The 21,262-nt window shown below is 36.9% G+C and overlaps 1 protein-coding gene across 1 annotated transcript in view; it reads right to left on the bottom strand.

Moving 5' to 3' along the window:
• Positions 1 to 21,262, bottom strand: part of LOC306848636 (lipoxygenase homology domain-containing protein 1-like) — a gene marked incomplete at both ends in the record, with an annotated part of 51,144 nt that overhangs the window by 13,176 nt on the left and 16,706 nt on the right. The window contains 15 exons of the mRNA XM_079383293.1: positions 1,535 to 1,744; positions 3,656 to 3,810; positions 6,176 to 6,338; positions 8,880 to 8,996; positions 9,079 to 9,260; positions 9,686 to 9,850; positions 11,346 to 11,474; positions 11,591 to 11,695; positions 12,237 to 12,382; positions 16,551 to 16,681; positions 16,940 to 17,091; positions 18,819 to 19,140; positions 19,212 to 19,372; positions 20,625 to 20,817; positions 20,911 to 21,107. Coding sequence (XP_079239419.1) covers positions 1,535 to 1,744; positions 3,656 to 3,810; positions 6,176 to 6,338; positions 8,880 to 8,996; positions 9,079 to 9,260; positions 9,686 to 9,850; positions 11,346 to 11,474; positions 11,591 to 11,695; positions 12,237 to 12,382; positions 16,551 to 16,681; positions 16,940 to 17,091; positions 18,819 to 19,140; positions 19,212 to 19,372; positions 20,625 to 20,817; positions 20,911 to 21,107 — 2,528 coding nt within the window. The remainder of the gene's footprint in view (positions 1 to 1,534; positions 1,745 to 3,655; positions 3,811 to 6,175; positions 6,339 to 8,879; positions 8,997 to 9,078; positions 9,261 to 9,685; positions 9,851 to 11,345; positions 11,475 to 11,590; positions 11,696 to 12,236; positions 12,383 to 16,550; positions 16,682 to 16,939; positions 17,092 to 18,818; positions 19,141 to 19,211; positions 19,373 to 20,624; positions 20,818 to 20,910; positions 21,108 to 21,262) is intronic.

Raw genomic sequence — 21,262 nt, 5'->3', positions numbered from 1 at the left:
AATGTCAATTACTTAATCGCAAATCAATTTGGGCTGAGAAATGACCCTCAAAAGATCATTTAAAGTCATTCTTTTGTTAAATAACAAAAAACATTGAACAGACATTACAGAAAAGTAGATTTAGATTTAAGATTTTGATTCAACATTGAAAAAATTTAATATTGATTTTTGATTTTTTTTTTTAAATTAGACCAAATTAAATTTCACCAACAATAGGTCAAAATGTCTTAATGAGAAAAAAACATTCATTCATTCATTCTTTCAAACGATTCTTTCAAATGTCAAATAAAACAAATAATTGCCTGTCTTAACGAATGAGACACTGAATCTTGAAAATGGAAAAAGGAATCACTCAATTCCTTGAAAAGACAGATTCACTCAGAAATGAAGCGATAGACTGTCTTTATGAATGAGTCACTGAATCACTGAATCACTGATTCACTCGATTCAAACAGGTCATTTGTTCAGAAACTAAGCAAGTGACTAGTACTGCGAAAACCATTCAAAAGCTCTCTCGTCTGCTCTCTAATCACCCTCGTGCTACTTTAATATCATCTACATGATCGGTCTGTGCAACGCCACTTCAAGTCGAACACACCGAATGTCTTTCTGAACACGTCACTGAATCATTGACTCACTCGCTGTGTGTTGCTCAGACATGCAAAACAGTTCTGCTGTGGCTTTAACTGGAACTATTTTGTTAAATCGATCAAAACAGACAACATTGTGTCTAAAATGTAAAATAGTATTAACTTCTTGTTTATTGAACTGTTGTATAATTCAGTATCACATTTGCAGTGGTGCAGATATTGGGGAGAAACAGCACTTTTGCTGGTCTCATATTGCTAAACTATATCATATGATATAAATATGTGACCCTGGACCACAAAACCAGTCATAAGGGTCCATTTGTTGAATAAAAATAAATAATCTGAATAAATAATCTCTCCATTGATGTATGGTTTGTTAGGATAGGACAATATTTGTCTGAGATACAACTATTAGAAAATCTGGAATCTGAGGGAGCAAAAAAATCTAAATATTGAGAAAATCTCCTTTAAAGTTGTTCAAATGAAGTTCTTAGCAATGCATATTACTAATCAAAAATGAAGTTTTTATATATTTACGGTAGGAAATTTACTAAATATCTTCATGGAACATGATCTTAATATCCTAATGATTTTGTCATAAAAGAGAAATGTATAATTTTGATCCATACAATGTATTGTTGGCTATTGCTACAGATATACCTGTGTTACTCATGACTGCTTTTGTGCTCCAGGGACACATATTAGAGGGTGATTTGTTTTTTTGCACTCATTTCTTGAATTTTAGATTCATATAACTGCATTGTAACAGGCTCCATCACGCAGTCAGTCATCCTGCATCATGTTCATCAGAAACTGCATCAAAGATGACAGACGAGTCTGGATGGGACGCTGTGTTAAATGCATTTTAACACTTTATTTATTCCATAATTAATTGACAAGTTAAATCGACAGCCCTAGTTTTTATTAAGTCAGATTTCCATTACCTTGACAAAGAAGGTCCTCTCGATGCGCTTGTCCTCTTTCTTAATGGAGAGCCAGCGTTCACACAGGAACATGTAAACCTCTTCTGTCTCCACATCCACCACCTCCACCTGATCCAGATACCAGTCAGCTCCAGCCAGAGAATTATCATGCCGGATTCTGATCTTATAGACCTGACCCAGATCCACGGCTTCAATGCTGAACTTGTCAACCTGCACACAAACAGCTGCAGTGAATCCTGAAATGCTGATCTGGAGCTGGCTAACGTTGCTGCTTTCATTGTGGTGCTGATGATGCTCTGCTTTCATTTTCTTCTAAATGAGGTTTGATGGTTTGTGGAGTGTGTTACGGGTCTGATGGACTTTATGGATGATAATATTTCCTTCTTCTACATAAATGTTTTTCATTGCCACAGCTCTAATAGCTATAAAACTGTTCTGAAGCTATTTTAAAAATGTTAAAAGTTGTACTTTTTAATTTTAAATTGAAACCACTAAACAAACTGACTTTCCTTCTAATTCAGATGAAAAGGGTATTATCAGGGTTATTATAATTTAGACAATTGTGTCACTAGAAATAAAATTAACAATTTTTCATTTCATTTTCATAGTACTTGATGTAATGTAACTTGATGTAACAAAACAAAAATAATAACACTTTAAATTAAATTTAAATATAAAAAATAAAATACATGAAAAAAAAATTTAAAATATAAAAAATAAAATAAAATAAAAATGCAAAATATTACTAAAAAGTAGCGCTGTCAAACGATTAATCGCGATTAATTGCATCCAAAATAAAAGTTTTTGTTTTATATATATATATATATATATATATATATATATATATATATATATATAATATGTGTGTGTGTGTACTGTGTATATTTATTAAGTATATATAAATACACATACATGCATGTATATATTTAAGAAAATTTTTGTTTATATATTAAATATATTTATATATAATATTAATTATATGAATATAAATATTGTCAGGATCTTGGACCTGTTTTTGTGGTGTTTTTGCTCCCCATGTGTTCTGTGACCCAGTTTCTCCCTCATGTTAATTGTTAATTTGATCCCAGGTGTGTCTCCTTAGTTCCCTCGTTATCCTGTGTTTTATAAGCCCCAGTCCTTTCAGTTAGTTTTGTCGGTCGATGAATTGTCTTCCCTGTCCGTGATGTGTTTCCTGTGCCTCCCATGCTCCTAGTTGGATTAAAGATTCTCGTGTTTGTGAATTCCTCGTCTCCTGGTCTCCGTGCTCCCGGGCAGAGTGTGACAAATATATACATGTAAATATTTTCAAATTATATATTGTAGGTGTGTGTATTTGTATATACATACAGTAATAAATATACACAGCACACACACATATATTATGTAAATAAAAACTTTCATTTTGGATGCGATTAATCATTTGACAGCACTACTAAAAAGTATAATAGTATCTCACTGATACTAAAATAACACTGGTTATTATTCATTGTATTATTCGTCGAATCTAGAAATAAGCTGCTTTTGTGCAACCTGTTTCTACGTCAGTGCTTCTAAACCAAGGGCTGTTAAGATGACTTGAAATTATTTAAAATAAGACAAAACCACATTAAAATAATCAACATAATTTCTATTTTAATTCACCCTCTCAACAAATTTTTTTTTTTTTTTTTTTTTTTTTGAGGAATCTGGATATTTGAAGAAGCCTAATTTGAAATGTGAGATTTCTTGACCTATAAGTTAGGGAAATTCATAAACTCATATAACTTCATGGGCATTTGTATAATGAATATGCATTTTTATAGTTATTCCAAGCTCTAAAATATAAAATAAGATAAATAAAAGATAAATAATATTGTTAAAAATATCCAGTAAATCATGTACTGTAAATTCATTGGTTAATAAGAGCAGTATTCCTGAAGAACATATTATTTTGAATGATATACATATTATTGTGAATATTATTGAACCTTGGAGTCAAAAAGGTTGCAAACTGCTGTTCTAGCTGGTTTTACATCATCCTCTTTAGCTGCCATATTTGTTTTTTGCAAGGAAATGTATTTCAAGAAAGATATGACTATGAGTATGAGTATATGTGATAGTGAAACCGGTTTCATGACTTACAGCTCCTCTCTCAAACTTGTTTCCGTTGCTCTCAGATTTGCTGAGCTTGCGTTCTCCGGTGTCTCCCAGATCTCCGTAGATGGTCAGGAACACATTGGCATCGGTGCCAGCTCCGTTCATGTCACCCGTTCTCACCGACACCTTATACGTGTGAGCTGCAGAAACATCAGCATGTGTGTTAATGATTGACAACAAGTGTGATACACCACTGTGACCTTTCAAGAATATTCTGTTATTATAGAAAACAAACCACAACATGAATTCTGGCATGTATTTCCAGCTGAAATGTGTTTATTGAGCCAGTGTTGTTATTCTTAACTAAAACTATTCTTCACATTTATACAATACAGATTGTTTCAAAGCACTGTCACAGTAAGAAACAGGAAAATAACAGGTTATTGTTGCAAAATTCATTTATTATGAAAAAAATAATAATTTCAGCTGTAAAATAGCTCTACAGAAGACAATAGAGTTCAGTTCGTGTTTTGTTCTCATCCAATAGTGTTAGTGCATTAACTTGATAATATAACGAACATTAATTGTATTTTAAACCTTGGTTTTATCAAGTGAAATTAAGCAGAAATAAAATATAAATATAAGATTTTGGTTTTGATTGCTTCTATTGTCATCATTTGTAAGTCACTTTGGATAAAAGCATCTGCTAAATGACTAAATGTACTCTGAAAAAATAAGATACAATTTTTTTTTAAGGTAAGTGGTTGCAAACAATTTCTTTTAGATACAGTATATTTAAATAAAGAAAAAATATTGAAAGTTAGTCAACTAAATTAGCTGATTTAAATGTAGCTAAAATAAATTGATCGCTTACCTTAAATTCTTTTTTAGTAAATTCTATTAATAATTTTTTCCAGTGTAAATTTAAAAATTATGAAAATTGGAAATGGCAACTAACTGAAATAAAATAAGTAGCACTTATTACTAAAGTACTTAAAATAATATTAATTTAACATTTTTAATATTAAAATGAATATTAAAATACTGAAGTACCAAAATTAAAATAAACTGACAACTAAAACTGAAATAAAAATAAATTAAAGCAAAATAATAATAATTCAAAAAATGAAAATATCAAAATAAAATATCACAATATGAATAAATATTATATAGAATAATGCAGAATATTACTAAGTCAAGTTTTTCATTTTATAGTTTTAGCCAAATTCAAGTCTTTTAAAGGTCTTGAGTTATCCATGCTTTCATTTCATCTCGTTTAGATTTTTGTAATTCTTTAAATAATGGAATAACCCAGTCCTTATGTCACAATTGAAATGGTCCTAAATGAAAATACATTACTCTGATTTAAATGTCTCTTAACTGGTTGACAGTGTCAGTGTGTAACAGAATTGTTTTTAAAGTGCATGCCTGTTTGTTAATGCTTAAATGACCTGGCGCCTTCCTATCAGTGGGATCGGTTAAGCTTTAATAAGATTGGATCAGATGTTTGCGATCCGCTGAACAGAACAGCCTGTCCCTTCACAGATCAGGACGTGCGTTTGCTGGACCTGCTGGAAGTTAAATTCACTGAATGCACTACGAATCTCTCGTTTTTCCTCAAATCCTTGTACTGCGCCTCCCATTCAATAAACCACAATAAGCTTTGTGATTTGTTACTTTTGATATGAACCAAAGTCTGAGATTTCAAACTCTGTTCATCTTATTGCAATATTCAAATAATAAATGCCGTTTAATGTGGAGTGACTGATCATCTCCTCCGCTTTATTACCAGTTACAGCACAAAATAAACATGAATGAACATCCGAAGGTATGTTAAAATATAGAGTACAACTTACTGAAATCCGTATCCTGTCTCATGTATTCACTCAATCAGTGTTTCAACCGCGCAAAGATGTAATTATAACAGCTTGTAAACAATGTCAAGTAACGTCACAATTAAATTACCTCATAAAAAACATTCTGTGATCAAAAACGTGTTAGTCAGCTAGAGAAATGAACTCTAGAGAGGATAATTTTGCTAAATATATGCACCATGTAGCATTTTTTGGCTACTCTTCAATATTTGATTTATGTTTGAACAAATATATTTTTATACTTCTATAATAAAATATTTATTTATATATTTTTTTAGATAATTTTAAATTTCAGTATTAATGTAGTACCAACTGACTACATTGCATTACAGCATTAGATGACAGATTTTTTTTTTCCTTGAGAAAATTTGCCATGTCCTGTACATGATGTATATAAAAAATCATTTATATTGAATTGAATCAAATCGAATCGCAAGCTTGTGAAGCATAATCGAATCAAATCATGAAATTTGTGTTAAAACCAGCCCTAGTGTTTACAGGAATGTTTCTAAAGCAATATTGTTATCTGTTAAAATGATGGAATCCTTTGCTGATTGTTCACAGTTTAACAGACGTTATTCCTATAGCATAATGGGGCATAGGCAAAAGCTGGATATTTGTGTTTATTTGTGCTTTATAAATAAATAAATGGACTGAAATCCTAATAATGTACAGTATGACAGTCACATACTCTCCAGAGCATCCTCCACCTCGATCTCATTGTGCTTGAGCGTCCCGTCTCTCAGCAGCTTCTCCGTGATGATCTCCGAAGGCACCAGCTCTCTCACCGTCTCGCCGTCATCCTCAGACTTGGCCAGCCAGCGTTCACAGGGGAAGATGGTCGTCTCAGAACCCTGGAGAACATTCGGTTCACATTTTCCATTTAAAAATTCCATACTTTTGCAGACTCAAATTTCCAAACCTCTCAGTAGAATAACAGACCATACTTAACATTATAGTTCATACAGCATTATTTTCAGCTTTATATTTGGTATATACACTGAACACAATTATAAATGCAAAACTTTTGTTTTTGCCCCCATTTTTCATGAGCTGAACTCAAAGATCTAAGACTTTTTCCGTCTGGCACTTTGGAGAGGTGTTCTCTTCACGGATGAATCCTGGTTTTCACTGTACAGGGCAGATGGCAGACAGTGTGTATGGCGTCGTGTGGGTGAGTGGTTTGCTGATGTCAACGTTGTGGATCGAGTGGCCCATGGTGGCGGTGGGGTTATGGTATGGGCAGGTGTATGTTATGGACAACGAACACAGGTGCGTTTTATTGATGGCATTTTGAATGCACAGAGATACCGTGACGAGATCCTGAGGCCCGTTGTTGTGCCATTCATCCACGACCATCACCTCATGTTGCAGCATGATAATGCACGGCCCCATGTTGCAAGGATCTGTACACAATTCCTGGAAGTTGAAAACATCCCAGTTCTTGCATGGCCAGCATACTCACCGGACATTGTCCCCCATTGAGCATGTTTGGGATGCTCTGGATCGGCGTATACGACAGCGTGTTCCAGCTCCTGCCAATATCCAGCAACTTTGCACAGCCATTGAAGAGGAATGGACAACCTGATCAACTCTATGCGAAGGAGATGTGTTGCACTGCGTGAGGAAAATGGTGGTCACACCAGATACTGACTGGTTTTTGGACCCCCCCCCCGGACCCCCCAAATACAGTAAAACTGCACATTTTAGAGTGGCCTTTTATTGTGGCAAGTCTAAGGCATACCTGTTTAATATTCATGCTGTCTAATCAGCATCTTGATATGCCACACCTGGTGGATGGATTATCTCGGCAAAGGAGAAGTGCTCACTAACACAGATTTAGACAGATTTGTGAACAACATTTGAGAGAAATAGGCCTTTTGTGTACATATAAAAAGTCTTAGATCTTTGAGTTCAGATCATGAAAAATGTGGTCAAAAACAAAAGTGTTACGTTTATAATTTTGTTCAGTGTAGTTATAGAAGCCATCATCTGCCAATTTTAAATAAATCAATTTAATTATAAAAATGAAAATAAAAACCAGATTAACAATTTCATTATAGAAAACTACACACAAAATATCTGCCAAAATTGATAATGAAATGAAATTGTTTCATTTTCATTTTCACTGTGACAATGCATTGTCCCTGACCGGTTGAAAAATATTTTGGCACATATTTTGCTTATAATTTTCTATAATGAAATTGTTAATCTGGCTTTCATTTAATTTTTATAATTAAATTGATTTATTTAAAATTGGCAGAAAATGCCTTCCATATATACTCATCTGTAAATATATTCTTCATTGATTTTCTCAAAGTGACAACATACAGAGCCCCTAAAATAATAATAATAATAATAAAAATTGAATTTTGCATGCACACAAGAAACTTTTTTGTGTCTTCGAGACATTATTCACGTGCATGAATTTTTTTGCATGCTTACGCATTTAAACTTGTTAGATAAATTTTATAAAGCCTATTTAACCTATTCACTGCCATCTCACCATGAAAAAAACAAGAATGAATTAATAGAGATCTATTTCCTCAAAATGTGGCTTTCCTTATGCAAGTATCTCAAATATCAAGGCCTAATGTCCAATTTAACACATCCTCTGTGGTGATGGAGAAACCATGAAACAAAATGAGCTGATGGCATAATACGGCTGTATGCATCGTCCTATTTGCCAAGTTAAATAGATTATAAAAAAAGACTGGTACTATAAAAAATGTTCTCTTTAATGCATACTCTGTGGAGGCCAAGAAACCACACCACAAAAGGGGCCGATGGCACAATAGGTGATTTCTCATGTGCATATAAAAGTCTTTATATTTTTTATTTTTGCAAAGGTCCTGGACACTATGTAATACGATACTAAGAATATCATGAGAAATCCAAAACTCTTATAACCTGCATTTTGCCTAATGAAATGTGAATTCACTCAATCGTGTTTGGCAATCACTAAAGAATCATTAAACAGCTGCCATGAAAACACTTCTTGTACAATTAATTTATTTCCATTAACTTCTTAATTTTCTATGATAAAACTAAATCGGGACAAAAGTCTGGAAATGACTTTTTCCCATACTTTTCAAGACCTGGGGATTACTTAAATCAAATTCCATACTGTCCACGACTGAGGTGAGACCCTTGAGCAAGGCACTGAACCCCCAACTCCCCAGGCGCCACAGCATTGGCTGCCCACTGCTCCGGGTGTGTTCACAATGTGTGTGTGTGTGTGTGTGTGCTCACTTCTCACTGCTGTGTGTGTGCGCTTGGATGGGTTCAATGCAGAGCACTAATTCCAAGAATGGGATACCATACTTGGCCACACGTCACGTCCTTTCCTTCCTTCCTTTCCTATAATATTATCTGAGTGAATCCGACTGAATTACCTTTCCTTTCCTCAAAAGTCTTCTGATTTCCACTCTGTCCAGATGCCAGCCGGGGTTCGTCCCTTGGTTATCGTGTCCGATGCGGATCTTCTCTATGACGTCCCCTATGTCTTCAAGCTTGGCAGAGAGAAATAAAAGTACAGCGTTGAGTGACTGAGAGCATTTCTGTGCTGTATAGCGATGACCGACTGATGCTCACCTCTACAATGAACATATCTTCTGCTGATCTCTCGAAGTACATGCGTCGTTCTCTCTTGTTCACACACAGGTACTTCTGTTGCGTACACAGACCCTTCTGACCGTACAGAACGATGAAAACGTCCGCATCCGTCCCTGCAGCGAACACGTCACTCGTGAAGGTGGTGATCTCATAGGGAACGACTACAGGAGAAAGACACAAACAATTATTCCAATCTATAGGGATCGTTCACCCAAAAGATTTTCATTTAGTTTAACTTGATGTATTTGAATTGGCAAAATATATTAAGTTATAAAACAGAAATATATAAACATATTTAAAAAGTAATAATCATAAAAATGACAAACATACACAAGAAAATGAAAAAAATGTAGATATAATTTTAAAAAATGCAATAACTGACAAAATGACTAAAACCTGAACTAAAATTAAAATGAATTAAAAAAAAAAGACAGAAAAAAAAAATTTTTTTTGGGATACAATCTATTACTGTTTTGTAAGAAAAATGCCAAAGAGTGTTCAATAGAAGCAAACAATAATAAAATAATCTCTTTTTAATCCATTGCATGTCCTTTGGTTGTAAACAAAGCGGTTCACGGTCTCTTACATGGCGTGTAAAGTTCAGTCTGTAGCTCCGCTGGATACAGATCTCTGACAACGGCTCCATCGTCTTCTCCTGTGTCCAACCAGCGGCCACATGGGAAACGAAGCCTCTGTCCTTGAGAAGGAGCATCGATCTCCACCCAGTCCAGGAACCATCCAGCCGACCCTCCTGTAAAACACAGACCCAATCATCTCCAGTAATGCTCCAGCTAATACAGACAATTAAAGCAACAGTCCAGCTAGAGAAAAAACTATCCATGGCTATTTTATTGCTCAGATGTTGCTCTTTTATGGCTCAAGTTCTCGGGAATGAAGTTGAAGAGATTTCTTACAGATGTTTCTCCTAAAATTCCGTAGGAGAAATAAAAACAAACATAAATGAGCCAATAGTTGTGTTGTAGTAAGAGTATAAAGCTATAACATTAAGAGGAGAGCATCTAAGATCATTTGATGAGAAACACTCGAGTTCTCATTGAGACTACAAACTCAGACTGTCATCTAGATAAACACTATATTGCCAAAAGTATTAGGACCCCTCCTTCTAATGAACAGGTTTGACTACTTTAGTAATTTCCATGAGTACAAATCTTAATGCTAAAGCATATAATGGTATGTTAGTGAATTGTGTGCTTCTAATTTTATAGCAGCAGTTTGGACAGGACTCTTTTCTATTCTAACATGACAGTGTCTCTGAGTATAAGACACGGTTCAAAAAGCCATGATTGATTGAGTCAGTGTGGAAGAGCTTGACTGGTCTGCAGAAAGCCAAGTCCTGATCCCAGCTGAACACCTCTGGTGTGACTTTATATGCAGACCTTGAGCCAAACAGTAATGACTTGTACATAAGGGTACTGTCGTTTTAGACACGTCCAAAACTGTTGCAACAGAGATGGAAATACAGTTTTTAAATTTGTTTCCATCTTTGTTGCCACAATTTTGGAAGTGCCTTTTTCTGTTCTAAAGAAGGGGGTGTCCCAATATATTTTCTCCATATAGTGTATGTACAAGTCATTGGTGTTTGGTGATGAGTTTTTGGCTCAATGTCTGCATTTAAAGTCACACCAGAGGTGTTCAGCTGGGATCAGGACTTGGCTTTCTGCAGACCAGTCAAGTTCTTCCACACTGACTCAATCAACCATTTCTAGTTCTGTCCAAATTGTTGCTATAAAATTAGAAGCACACAATTCCCTAGAATATCATTATATGCTTTAACATTAGGATATGTACTCATGGAAATGACTGAAGTAGTCAAACCTGTTCATTAGAAGGGGTGCCAATACTTTTGGCAATATAGTGTATGTGAGCACCGTTTCAGATATTACTGAGACCTCTTCTGAAACTCCAGATTGAGATCTGGGAGAAACATAAGCAAAGTTTGATCTCAATTTAATCACTGCTGTCCAGGAATGTAAGAGGTTCATTTGTGATTTATTTCCAATGGCTCGAGAACAACAGCTGCCATTAAGAGCGATGTGATAGGAGCGTTTCTGTACCGTTGCCAAAGCAACTTAATACCAGACAGGTTGCTAACTGTTTGCAGGCAGCTTTTAGAGGCAGTCGAGCGAATCCTGTCTAAACAAAGCCTGATTCAAACCCAGCTATCACTCAGTCCATGATCACATTCAGACGTGGTTTCGGTCACATTTAATGACCGTCACACTCACCTGAGTTGTCATGGCCAATTCTCAGTTTCTGGAGTTCTCCGAGATCAACGGCCTCCACGATAAATTCATCGATCATTCCTTTCTCAAACTTGTTTTTGTGTGATTTAGAGGCTTTCAGGTTAATGAGTCCTGTTTAGTTCATGAGGATAGAGGGAAAGAATCCAAGAAAAGCCATTTGAACAGTTAGCAGATAGTGTGAAGAACACTCTGTATTTCATTGAAGTGATGATTGTGTGTATTTTCACCTGTGTCGTCATTCTCTCCATATAGAATCGCAAAGACATTGGCGTCTGTTCCTGCGTGTTTCTTTTCTCCAGTCTTGATCCTCAATGTGTATGTTGTCGACATTGCTACAAACAAAACAAAAAGAATAAGAAGAAAATAAATTAAATAAGGATAAGTACTTGGACTGACAGACAAAACTGATCACATTTTTATAAAATTTACAATCGTTTGCTTTAGACTGAAATTAGAAGTAGATATGATTTCAATATAATTTCAGCAAAAATGTTCCAGTTACAAGCTGAATTGCTGGGGAATAAGATTTATTTATTATTATTATAAAAATAACAACACAAATCATACAAGCAACATTTATTTATTATTTTTTTTTTTAGTTTATTCATATTTTATTAAAGATACCCATAGTTCTCCCAACTTGGTACATAGTTCTGTGTTAAAAATCCTTTGCCATTTTCTTTTCAACAAGAGCACAAAGCAATAAAAGTAGTGTGTATAGAGATCATTGGATTCTCGAGAGAATTTGCTGATTTGCTTTTTTTCATTTTCATATGAGCAATATTTAATAATTCAAGCCTATGTAATATATTTTTAGATCTTCTATGACATAAAACTAAATTTTATTTGCCACTGACAGTGCTTTTTTTTCACCTTTCTGCTCCAAACCCAGTGTGGCCCCAGACTCCTCCTCATCCTCGTCCTTCCTCATGAAGGCCTCATCCACAGGAACCAGCTCTCGCGCAATCTGACCATCATCTTCATCAACCGCCAGCCAGCGGTTACAGGGGAAGTAATACCTGAGCGTAAGCCGATATGAACAGCTAGACGTGAGACGCGTTCATTACGTTTCTGCGTTATGTGACAGTGTGTTTAAGCGCTTCAACACAATAGACTCATTAATAAATCGACACATGCAGATCTTCATGTGATCCGTTTTCCTGAAGTGATATCTGTGTCTTTTAATGTAGCTGCTGGGTAATTCTGGGTGTTTTAGAGTGTTGCTATGGGGTTGCTGGGTTGTTCTGAAAGGTTTTCGAGTGTTGCTATGTGGTTGCTGGGTAATTCTGAGAATTTTAGAGTGTTGCTATGCCGCTGCTAGGTTGTTCTGAAGAGTTTTAGAGTGTTGCTATATGGTTGCTGGGTAATTTGGGGTGTTTTAGAGTGTTGCTATGCGTTTGCTGGGTAATTTTGAGTGTTTTAGAGTGTTGCTATGTGGTTGATGGGTTATTCTGATTGTTTTATACTGTTGCTATGCAGCTGCTAGGTTGTTCTGAAGGGTTTTAGAGTGTTGCTATGTGGTTGCTGGGTAATTTGGGGTGTTTTAGAGAGTTGCTATACGGTTGCTGGGTAATTTGGGGTGTTTTAGAGTGTTGCTATGCGGTTGCTGGGTACTTTTGAGTGTTTTAGAGTGTTGCTATGTGGTTGCTGGGTTATTCTGATTATTTTATACTGTTGCTATGCAGCTGCTAGGTTGTTCTGAAGGGTTTTAGAGTGTTGCTATGCGGTTGCTGGGTATTTCTGAGCGTTTTAGAATGTTGCTATACGGTTGCTGGGTTATTCTGAGCATTTCAGAGTGCTGCTATGCGGTTGCTGGGTTATTCTGATTGTTTTAGATTATTGCTATGCGGTTGCTGGGTTGTTCTGAGGGTTTTTAGAGTGTTGCTATTAGGGCTGGGAAAATAAATTGATGCATCGCGAATCGAGAAATGATTTAGCATCGATTCTGAGATTTGCCGAATGCATCGCGATTCCTATGGAATCGATTCTGATCTTAGTTTTGAACAGCAGATGGCACTGCATGCTTTAGAAACAGAAGTACTCTGCTTGTTTCCAAATCCTAACAGACACTTGAACCTAAAATAATCATTCATAAAATTCGAAAAGGGTGAAACGAATTACAAGGGTGTTCACAGTGGGCTGTTTACATTAATCTCATAAAAAAGCGTCATAAAAGCATTCTGAGCTGAGGTGAAATTACATGACTCAGCTGAATGCACAAGCGCTCTTCAGCACTTCATGAGCATTTGAGTGTGCGGATAAAAACTAGATTAGAGCACCATCTGCTGTTAAAATCTAAGCTCAGAATCCATTCCAGAGGAATCGCAATGCATTCTGAAAATCTCAGAATTTATCCATGAATCGATTCTGCATCGATTTATCGTCCCAGCCCTAGTTGCTATGTGGGTTGCTGGGTAATTCTGATTGCTTTAGAGTGTTTCTATTGGGTTGCTGGGTTGTTTCCGAAGGGTTTTAGTGTGTTGCTCTGTGGTTGCTGGGTTTTTAAAGTGTTGCTATGTGGTTGCCGGGTAATTGTGATTGTGTTTCTATTGGGTTTCTGGGATTTTCCAAAGGGATTTAGAATGTTGCTATGCAGTTTCTGGGTAATTTTGAGTGTTTTAGAGTGTTGCTATGCGGTTTCTGAGGTGTTCAAAGGGGGTTTAGAGTGTTGCTATACGGTTTTGTGGGCTATTCTGAGTCTTTTAGAGTGTTGCTATGCAGTTGTGTTGTTCTGAGGGGATTTAGAGTGTTGCTATGCGGTTGCTGGATTATTCTATGAGGTTGTAGATTCTTGCTATGTGGTTGCTGGGTTGTTCTGAAGGGTTTAAAGTTTTAGAGTGTTGCTATGCGCTTGTGTTGTTCTGAGGAGTTTTAGAGTGTTGCTATGCAGGGTGCTGGGTAATTTTGAGTGTTTTAGAGTGTTGCTATGCAGTTGCCGGGTTGTTCTGAGGGGTTTTAGAGTGTTGCTATGAAGTTGCTGGGTAATTTGGAGGTGTTTTAGAGTGCTGCTATGCAGTTGCTGGGTTGTTCTGAAGGGTTTTAGAGTGTTGCTATGCAGTTGCTGGGTTGTTCTGAAGGGTTTTAGAGTGTTGCTATGTGGTTGCTGGGCTGTTCTGTGGGCTTTTAGAGTGTTGCCATACGGTTGCTGGGTTGTTCTGTGAGGTTTTAGAGGGTTGTCGTGCAGTTGCTGGGTTGTTCTGAAGGGGTTTAGAGTGTTGCTATGCAGTTGCTATGCAGTGTTGCTATGCGGTTGCTGGGCTGTTCTGTGGACTTTTAGAGTGTTGCCATACGGTTGCTGGGTTTTTCTGTGAGGTTTTAGAGGGTTGCCGTGCAGTTGCTGGGTTGTTCTGAAGGGGTTTAGAGTGTTGCTATGCAGTTGCTGGGTAATTTTGAGTGTTTTAGAGAGTTACTATGCAGTTGCTGGGTTGTTCTGAAGGGTTTTAGAGTGTTGCTATGCAGTTGCTATGCAGTATTGCTATGCGGTTGCTGGGCTGTTCTGTGAGGTTTTAGAGGGTTGCCATGCATTTGCTGGGTTGTTCTGAAGGGTTTTAGAGTGTTGCCACACAGTTGCTGGGCTGTTCTTTGAGGTTTTAGAGGGTTGTCGTGCAGTTGCTGGGCTGTTCTGAAGGGTTTTAGAGGGTTGTCGTGCAGTTGCTGGGTTGTTCTGAAGGGTTTTAGAGTGTTGCTATGCAGTTGCTATGCAGTGTTGCTATGCGGTTGCTGGGCTGTTCTGTGAGGTTTTAGAGGGTTGCCATGTATTTGCTGGGTTGTTCTGAAGGGTTTTAGAGTGTTGCTATGCAGTTGCTGGGCTGTTCTGTGGGCTTTTAGAGTGTTGCCATATAGTTGCTGGGCTGTTCTTTGAGGTTTTCGAGGGTTACCATACAGTTGCTGGGTTGTTCTGTGAGGTTTTAGAGGATTGCCGTGCAGTTGCTGGGTTGTTCTGAAGGGTTTTAAAGTGTTGCTATGCAGTTGCTGGGTTGTTCTGAAGGGTTTTAGAGTGTTGCTATGTGATTGCCGGGCTGTTCTGTGGGCTTTTAGAGTGTTGCCATACAGTTGCTGGGCTGTTCTTTGAGGTTTTCGAGGGTTGCAGTTGCTGGGTAATTTTGAGTGTTTTAGAGTGTTGCCGTGCAGTTGCTGGGTTGTTCTGAAGGGATTTAGAGTGTTGCTATGCAGTTGCTGGGTAATTTTGAGTGTTTTAGAGTGTTGCTATGCGGTTTCTGGGCTGTTCTGTGAGGTTTTAGAGGGTTGCCATGCAGTTGCTGGGTTGTTCTGTGGGCTTTTAGAGTGTTGCTTTTGTTTTAGAGTGTTTGTTTCCAGTCAAGACTTGGAGAAACTTGTTCATGCCTTTATCACCAGCAGGGTGGATTACTGTAATGGTCTCCTCACCGGCCTTCCCAAGAAGACCATTAGACAACTGCAGCTCATCCAGAACGCTGCTGCCAGGATTCTGACTAGAACCAGAAAATCTGAGCATATCACACCAGTCCTCAGGTCCTTACACTGGCTTCCAGTTACATTTAGGATTGATTTTAAAGTACTTTTACTTGTTTATAAGTCACTCAATGGCCCAGGACCTAAATATATTGCTGATATGCTCACTGAATATAAACCTAACAGACAACTCAGATCATTAGGATCGAGTCAGTTAGAAATACCAAGGGTTCACACAAAACAAGGGGAGTCTGCTTTTAGCTATTATGCTGCCCGCAGTTAGAACCAGCTTCCAGAAGAGATCAGATGAACATTAGCCACATTTAAATCAAGACTCAAAACTCATCTGTTTAACTGTGCATTTGTTGAATGAGCACTGTGCTATATGTCCGAACTGACTGCAATGAATTTTAAGTATAATCATTTTCTTTAAATTTATTTAAATCAATTTCTATATCATTTTAAAATTCCTTGTTTTTATTATTTTTATTTCCATGTTTTTATTGATTTTTAATGTCTATTTCACTTTCTTTTATGTAAAGCACTTTGAATTACCACTGTGTATGAAATGTGCTATATAAATAAACTTGCCTTGCCTTGCTATGCGGTCGCTGGGCTGTTCTGTGAGGTTTTAGAGGGTTGCTATGCAGCTGCTAGGTTGTTCTGAAAGGTTTTATAGTGTTGCTATTCGGTTTCTAGATTGTTCTGATATCTGTGTCAGGCCAGAGTCTAAGGAATCAGTCTGAGTGAACTCACGTGGTGTCATCTTTAGTGTCCACGATCTCCACCCTGTCCAGGTACCAGGCTGACTGATGGCTGTTATCGTGACGGATCCTTAGTTTCTTCAAAGGCCCCAGTTCCACAGCTGTGATGGAGAATGTGTCCTCCTGTAAGTTGAAGCAACACATAACCCTGAATCTACTTCCACAAACATGAAGAAAACAATGACACGTAAGATGTCAGCTTGGGTCTGTCAGGGTGGCCTCGATTCAGAGGAGCATATTCGATGTGTGCGGTAAATAATTGATTGGCTCAAATAAACAGATGAGTAAGACTATACGACTACATCTACTGTGAATAACATGAGGGATCGTGTCAGATTTCCTGCCTTCCATGACTGGCGTTCATCTGGTGATTCATCTCACCTGTCCGCGTTCAAATTTGTTGAGATGATTGGACTTTCTCAAGGGTCGTTCTCCAGTATCTCCATTCTCTCCGTAGATGTTGATGAGCACGTTGGCATCACTTCCGGCCCCCATCATGTTTTCCGTGAAGATGTGGACCTCATATGTGTTTTCTGAGGCAGAAGCCGTGGAACAGATTATGAATTATTAAAACAAGAAAGGATTTACCATGATTTGATCAATGATACTGCAGCTGTAATTTGCGATTTATGCACCATAATACACCAGTATTAATGTCACACTGGATTCTTAAATCTGAAAGAAATATTAGTGGAGTTTTCCCATGTAAAATTCACTGCCTTGATTCTAGAGTGTTGAAACTGGTTGCATGTGGTTGCTAAGGTATTCTCTGTGGTTATAAAGTGTTGCTATTCAGTTGCTAGGTTGATCTGATGGGTTTTAGTATAGCTCTGCAATTGGTATGTTATTTTAAAGGGGCTTTAGAGTGTTGCTATGTGGTTGCTAGGTTGTTCTGAGTGTTTTTAGAGTGTTGCTATGCAGTTGTTAGATTATTCCGAGTGTTGCTATACCGTTTCTAAGCTATCCTGAGTGATTTTAGAGTGTTGCTATACCGTTTCTAGGTTGTTCTGAGTTTTTTTTAGAATGTTACTGTGCAGTTGCTACTGTAGGTTATTTGAAGTGATTTATAGTGTCGCTATGTGGTTTCTATGTTGTTCTAAGGGATTTTAGAGTGTTGCTATGTGGTTTCTATGTTGTTCTAAGGGATTTTAGAGTGCTGCTATGTGTTTGCTAGTTTGCTCTGAGTGATTTTAGTGTGTTGCTATGCAGTTGCTAAATTGTTCTGAGGGGTTTTAAAGTGTTGTTGTGCAGTTGCTACTGCAGGTTATTTTAAGTGATTTAGAGGGTTGCTATGTGGTTGCTGGGTTGCTCTGAGTGTTTTAGAGTGTTGCTTTGCCGTTTCTACGTTGTTCTGTGTGTTTTTAGAATGTTTCTATGGAGTTTCAAGGTTGGCCTGAGTGTTTTTAGAGTATTCCTATGCAGTTTCTAGATTATTCTGAGTGTTTTTAGAGTTTTGCTATGCAGTTTCTAGATTATTCTGAGTGTTTTTAGAGTTTTGCTATGCAGTTTCTAGATTATTCGGAGTGTTTTTAGAGTTTTGCTATGCAGTTTCTAGATTATTCTGAGTGTTTTTAGAGTATTCCTATGCAGTTTCTAGATTATTCAGAGTGTTTTTAGAGTTTTGCTATGCAGTTTCTAGATTATTCCGAGTGTTTTTAGAGTATTCCTATGCAGTTTCTAGATTATTCGGAGTGTTTTTAGAGTTTTGCTATGCAGTTTCTAGATTATTCTGAGTGTTTTTAAAGTTTTGCTATGCAGTTTCTAGATTATTCGGAGTGTTTTTAGAGTATTCCTATGCATTTTCTAGATTATTCTGAGTGTTTTTAGAGTTTTGCTATGCAGTTTCTAGATTATTCGGAGTGTTTTTAGAGTTTTGCTATGCAGTTTCTAGATTATTCGGAGTGTTTTTAGAGTATTCCTATGCATTTTCTAGATTATTCTGAGTGTTTTTAGAGTTTTGCTATGCCGTTTCTAGATTATTCTGAGTGTTTTAGAGTGTTGCTTTGCAGTTGCTACTGTAGGTTATTTTGAGTGATTTAGAGTGTTGCTATGTGGTTGCTGGGTTTAGTTGCTAGGCGAGTGTTCTGAGTGTTTTAGACTAGAGAGTTGATATGTGGTTACTGGGTTGTTCTGAATGATTTTAGAGTGTTGCTATGCAGTTGCTTCATTATTTTGAGTGTGTTTTAGAGTCTAGTGATGACTGACATAGTCAAACGTAGTTAACAGAATCGCATGATCAATCATTGGTAGGTGTCTGTACCCTCCAGCTCCTCATTGTCCTCCGGCAGAAGTTCCACCACCATCTCTCCGTCCTCCTCACCAGAAGCCAGCCAGCGATCACAGGGGAATACGTAGGTCAAGACCACCTCACGCATCTCCTCACCGCCTTCCTCATCCTCATCCTCATCGCTCTTCTTTTTCTTATTCTTCTTCTTCTTTTTATCTTCTTTCTTCTCTTTGGGCACCATGGCCATTATCAGACGCTTGATCTCCACATGGTCCAGGTACCATCCGGCTCCTATGCCCGAGTCATCATGACTAATGCGGATCTTGAAGATCTTCCCCACATCTTTAGCCTCAATCTGTTGCACAGACGTCACAGATCACTATGACACTGAGTGAGTGTGATGATGATGGTAGACATTGAAAATACCTTGAATATGTCTGTTGCTCCCCTCTCATAGTTGTTTGACCTGCTGCCGATTTGGAGCACCTCCGTCTTTCCTTGATCTCCGTAGATTTGGATAAAAACATTGGCATTTGTGCCACCAACAAAGACGTCCCCGGTCACAACCGTGATCTCATAGTTTATCACTACAGGACAATGACACAAGAACGCAATAGTACTTCATGCTTCTAACAACAAGAACATGCAATATTTATTCCAATACTATAAAAAAATATATACAGTATATTATATAATAATATGTGACCCTCTCTGTGATATCCAGGCTAAAGTCTCAAAATCTAAATATGAGATCAAAATTTGATTTCAACCATTAATTTCCCTATGATTTAAATCTTTGACATGGTCTTACTCAGTCAATATTAAAGATATCAACACACACACACACACACACACACACACACACACATATATATATATATATATATATATTAGTGCTGTCATACGATTAATTGCGATTAATCGCATCCAAAATAAAAGTTTTTGTTTACTTAATATATGTGTGTGTGCTGTGTATATTTATTATGTATATGTAAATACAAACACATACATGTATATATTTAAGAAAAATATGTTATGTTTATATATTAAATATATTTAAATATAAAATATAAGAATATAAATATATACATGTATATGCATGTAAATATTTCCAAAATATATGCAGTATGTGAGTGTATCTATATATACAAAATAAATATACACAGCACACACACATATTATGTAAACAAAAACGTTTATTTTGGATACGATTAATCGCGATTAATCGTTTGACAGCACTAATATATATATATATATATATATTACATATTTAAACATTCTTAAATCAAGACACTTACTTAAAAAGCATATTAAGTCTTGTTTTCTGAAAAATTTATAGAATATATGCTTAAAACAAGAAAAAGGAAAAATCTTCCGTTGGGATCAGAACAATAAATGTAATCTGTTTTGAGAGGTTTTAGAGTGTTGCTATGCGGTTTCTGGGTTTAGAATGCTTCTATGCAGTTGCTAGGCTATTCAGAGAGTTTTAGTGTGTTGCTATGCAGTTGCTTCATTATTTTGAGTGTTTTAGAATGTTGCTTTGTGGTTTCTTCTATGGCTTAAAGAATAAAAATATCTGCCAGAAAAATAAACTTAAAACAAGATTATTTTTCTGACTCCAATGGCAGATATATGTTCTTGATTTGAGCATAATACATTTTTAATAGAACAAAACTTAATATCTTAAGTCATTTTGCTTCTCAAGTAAATGTATATTGATTTAAGAATGTACTGGAATCAAGGCAAGGCAAACAAGGCAAAAATGCTGAGGAAGAAGCAGATTGTTTGCTGTGTGTTTTCAGCAGGGATCTGCTATATAATAACAGCATGAGTGTTTACATTGTTCAAGATCCAGTATTTCACTGGGGTAAATCTCCACCTCCGTCTTCCCATCAGCCTCGTCTTTGCACAGCCAGCGGTGACTGGGGAACATGTAGTGTTTGCCGTGATTTGGCACCATGATCTGAACGCTGTCCAGAAACCAGCCGGCACGCATCCCTTCATTAGTGTGACCGATCAGGAGCCGGTTAATCTAGATTTGAGAAACACATCTTCATGAGTTTATGAGGTGGTTTAATATGTGTCTGTTAAATATAATACAGTACAGGTGGGAAAGCACACATACCTGCCCGATGTCAGCGGTGTCGACGGTGAAAACATCCACGCGGCCAGCCTCAAAGTAATTGCGCAGGTTGTTGTCTGAGACCACGAGCATCATTCTGCTGGTGTCTCCCTTCTCACCGTAGAACTTCACAAACACTTTAGAGTCTGAACTTCCTCCACTGACGTTACCCGTCTTCACTGCGATGTGATAGCTGACGTCTGAAACAGACATTTCTCATATTCAGCTTTCATATGTTGTAAGTACTGAAAAGGCTCATTTGACCTTTGTGCTGAATTCTAGTTTTCGGTGAAACTGGGGTTCCCCTGAACAGTGAGGGGGTTTATGAGACAAGCTAATTATTAATAAAAATGTA

Source organism: Barbus barbus (genome assembly GCF_936440315.1).
Source record: "Barbus barbus genome assembly, chromosome: 28".
Lineage (NCBI taxonomy): Eukaryota > Metazoa > Chordata > Actinopteri > Cypriniformes > Cyprinidae > Barbus > Barbus barbus.
Note: the sequence above shows the minus strand (reverse complement) of the source record. Positions and strands in the feature narration are given on the sequence as shown.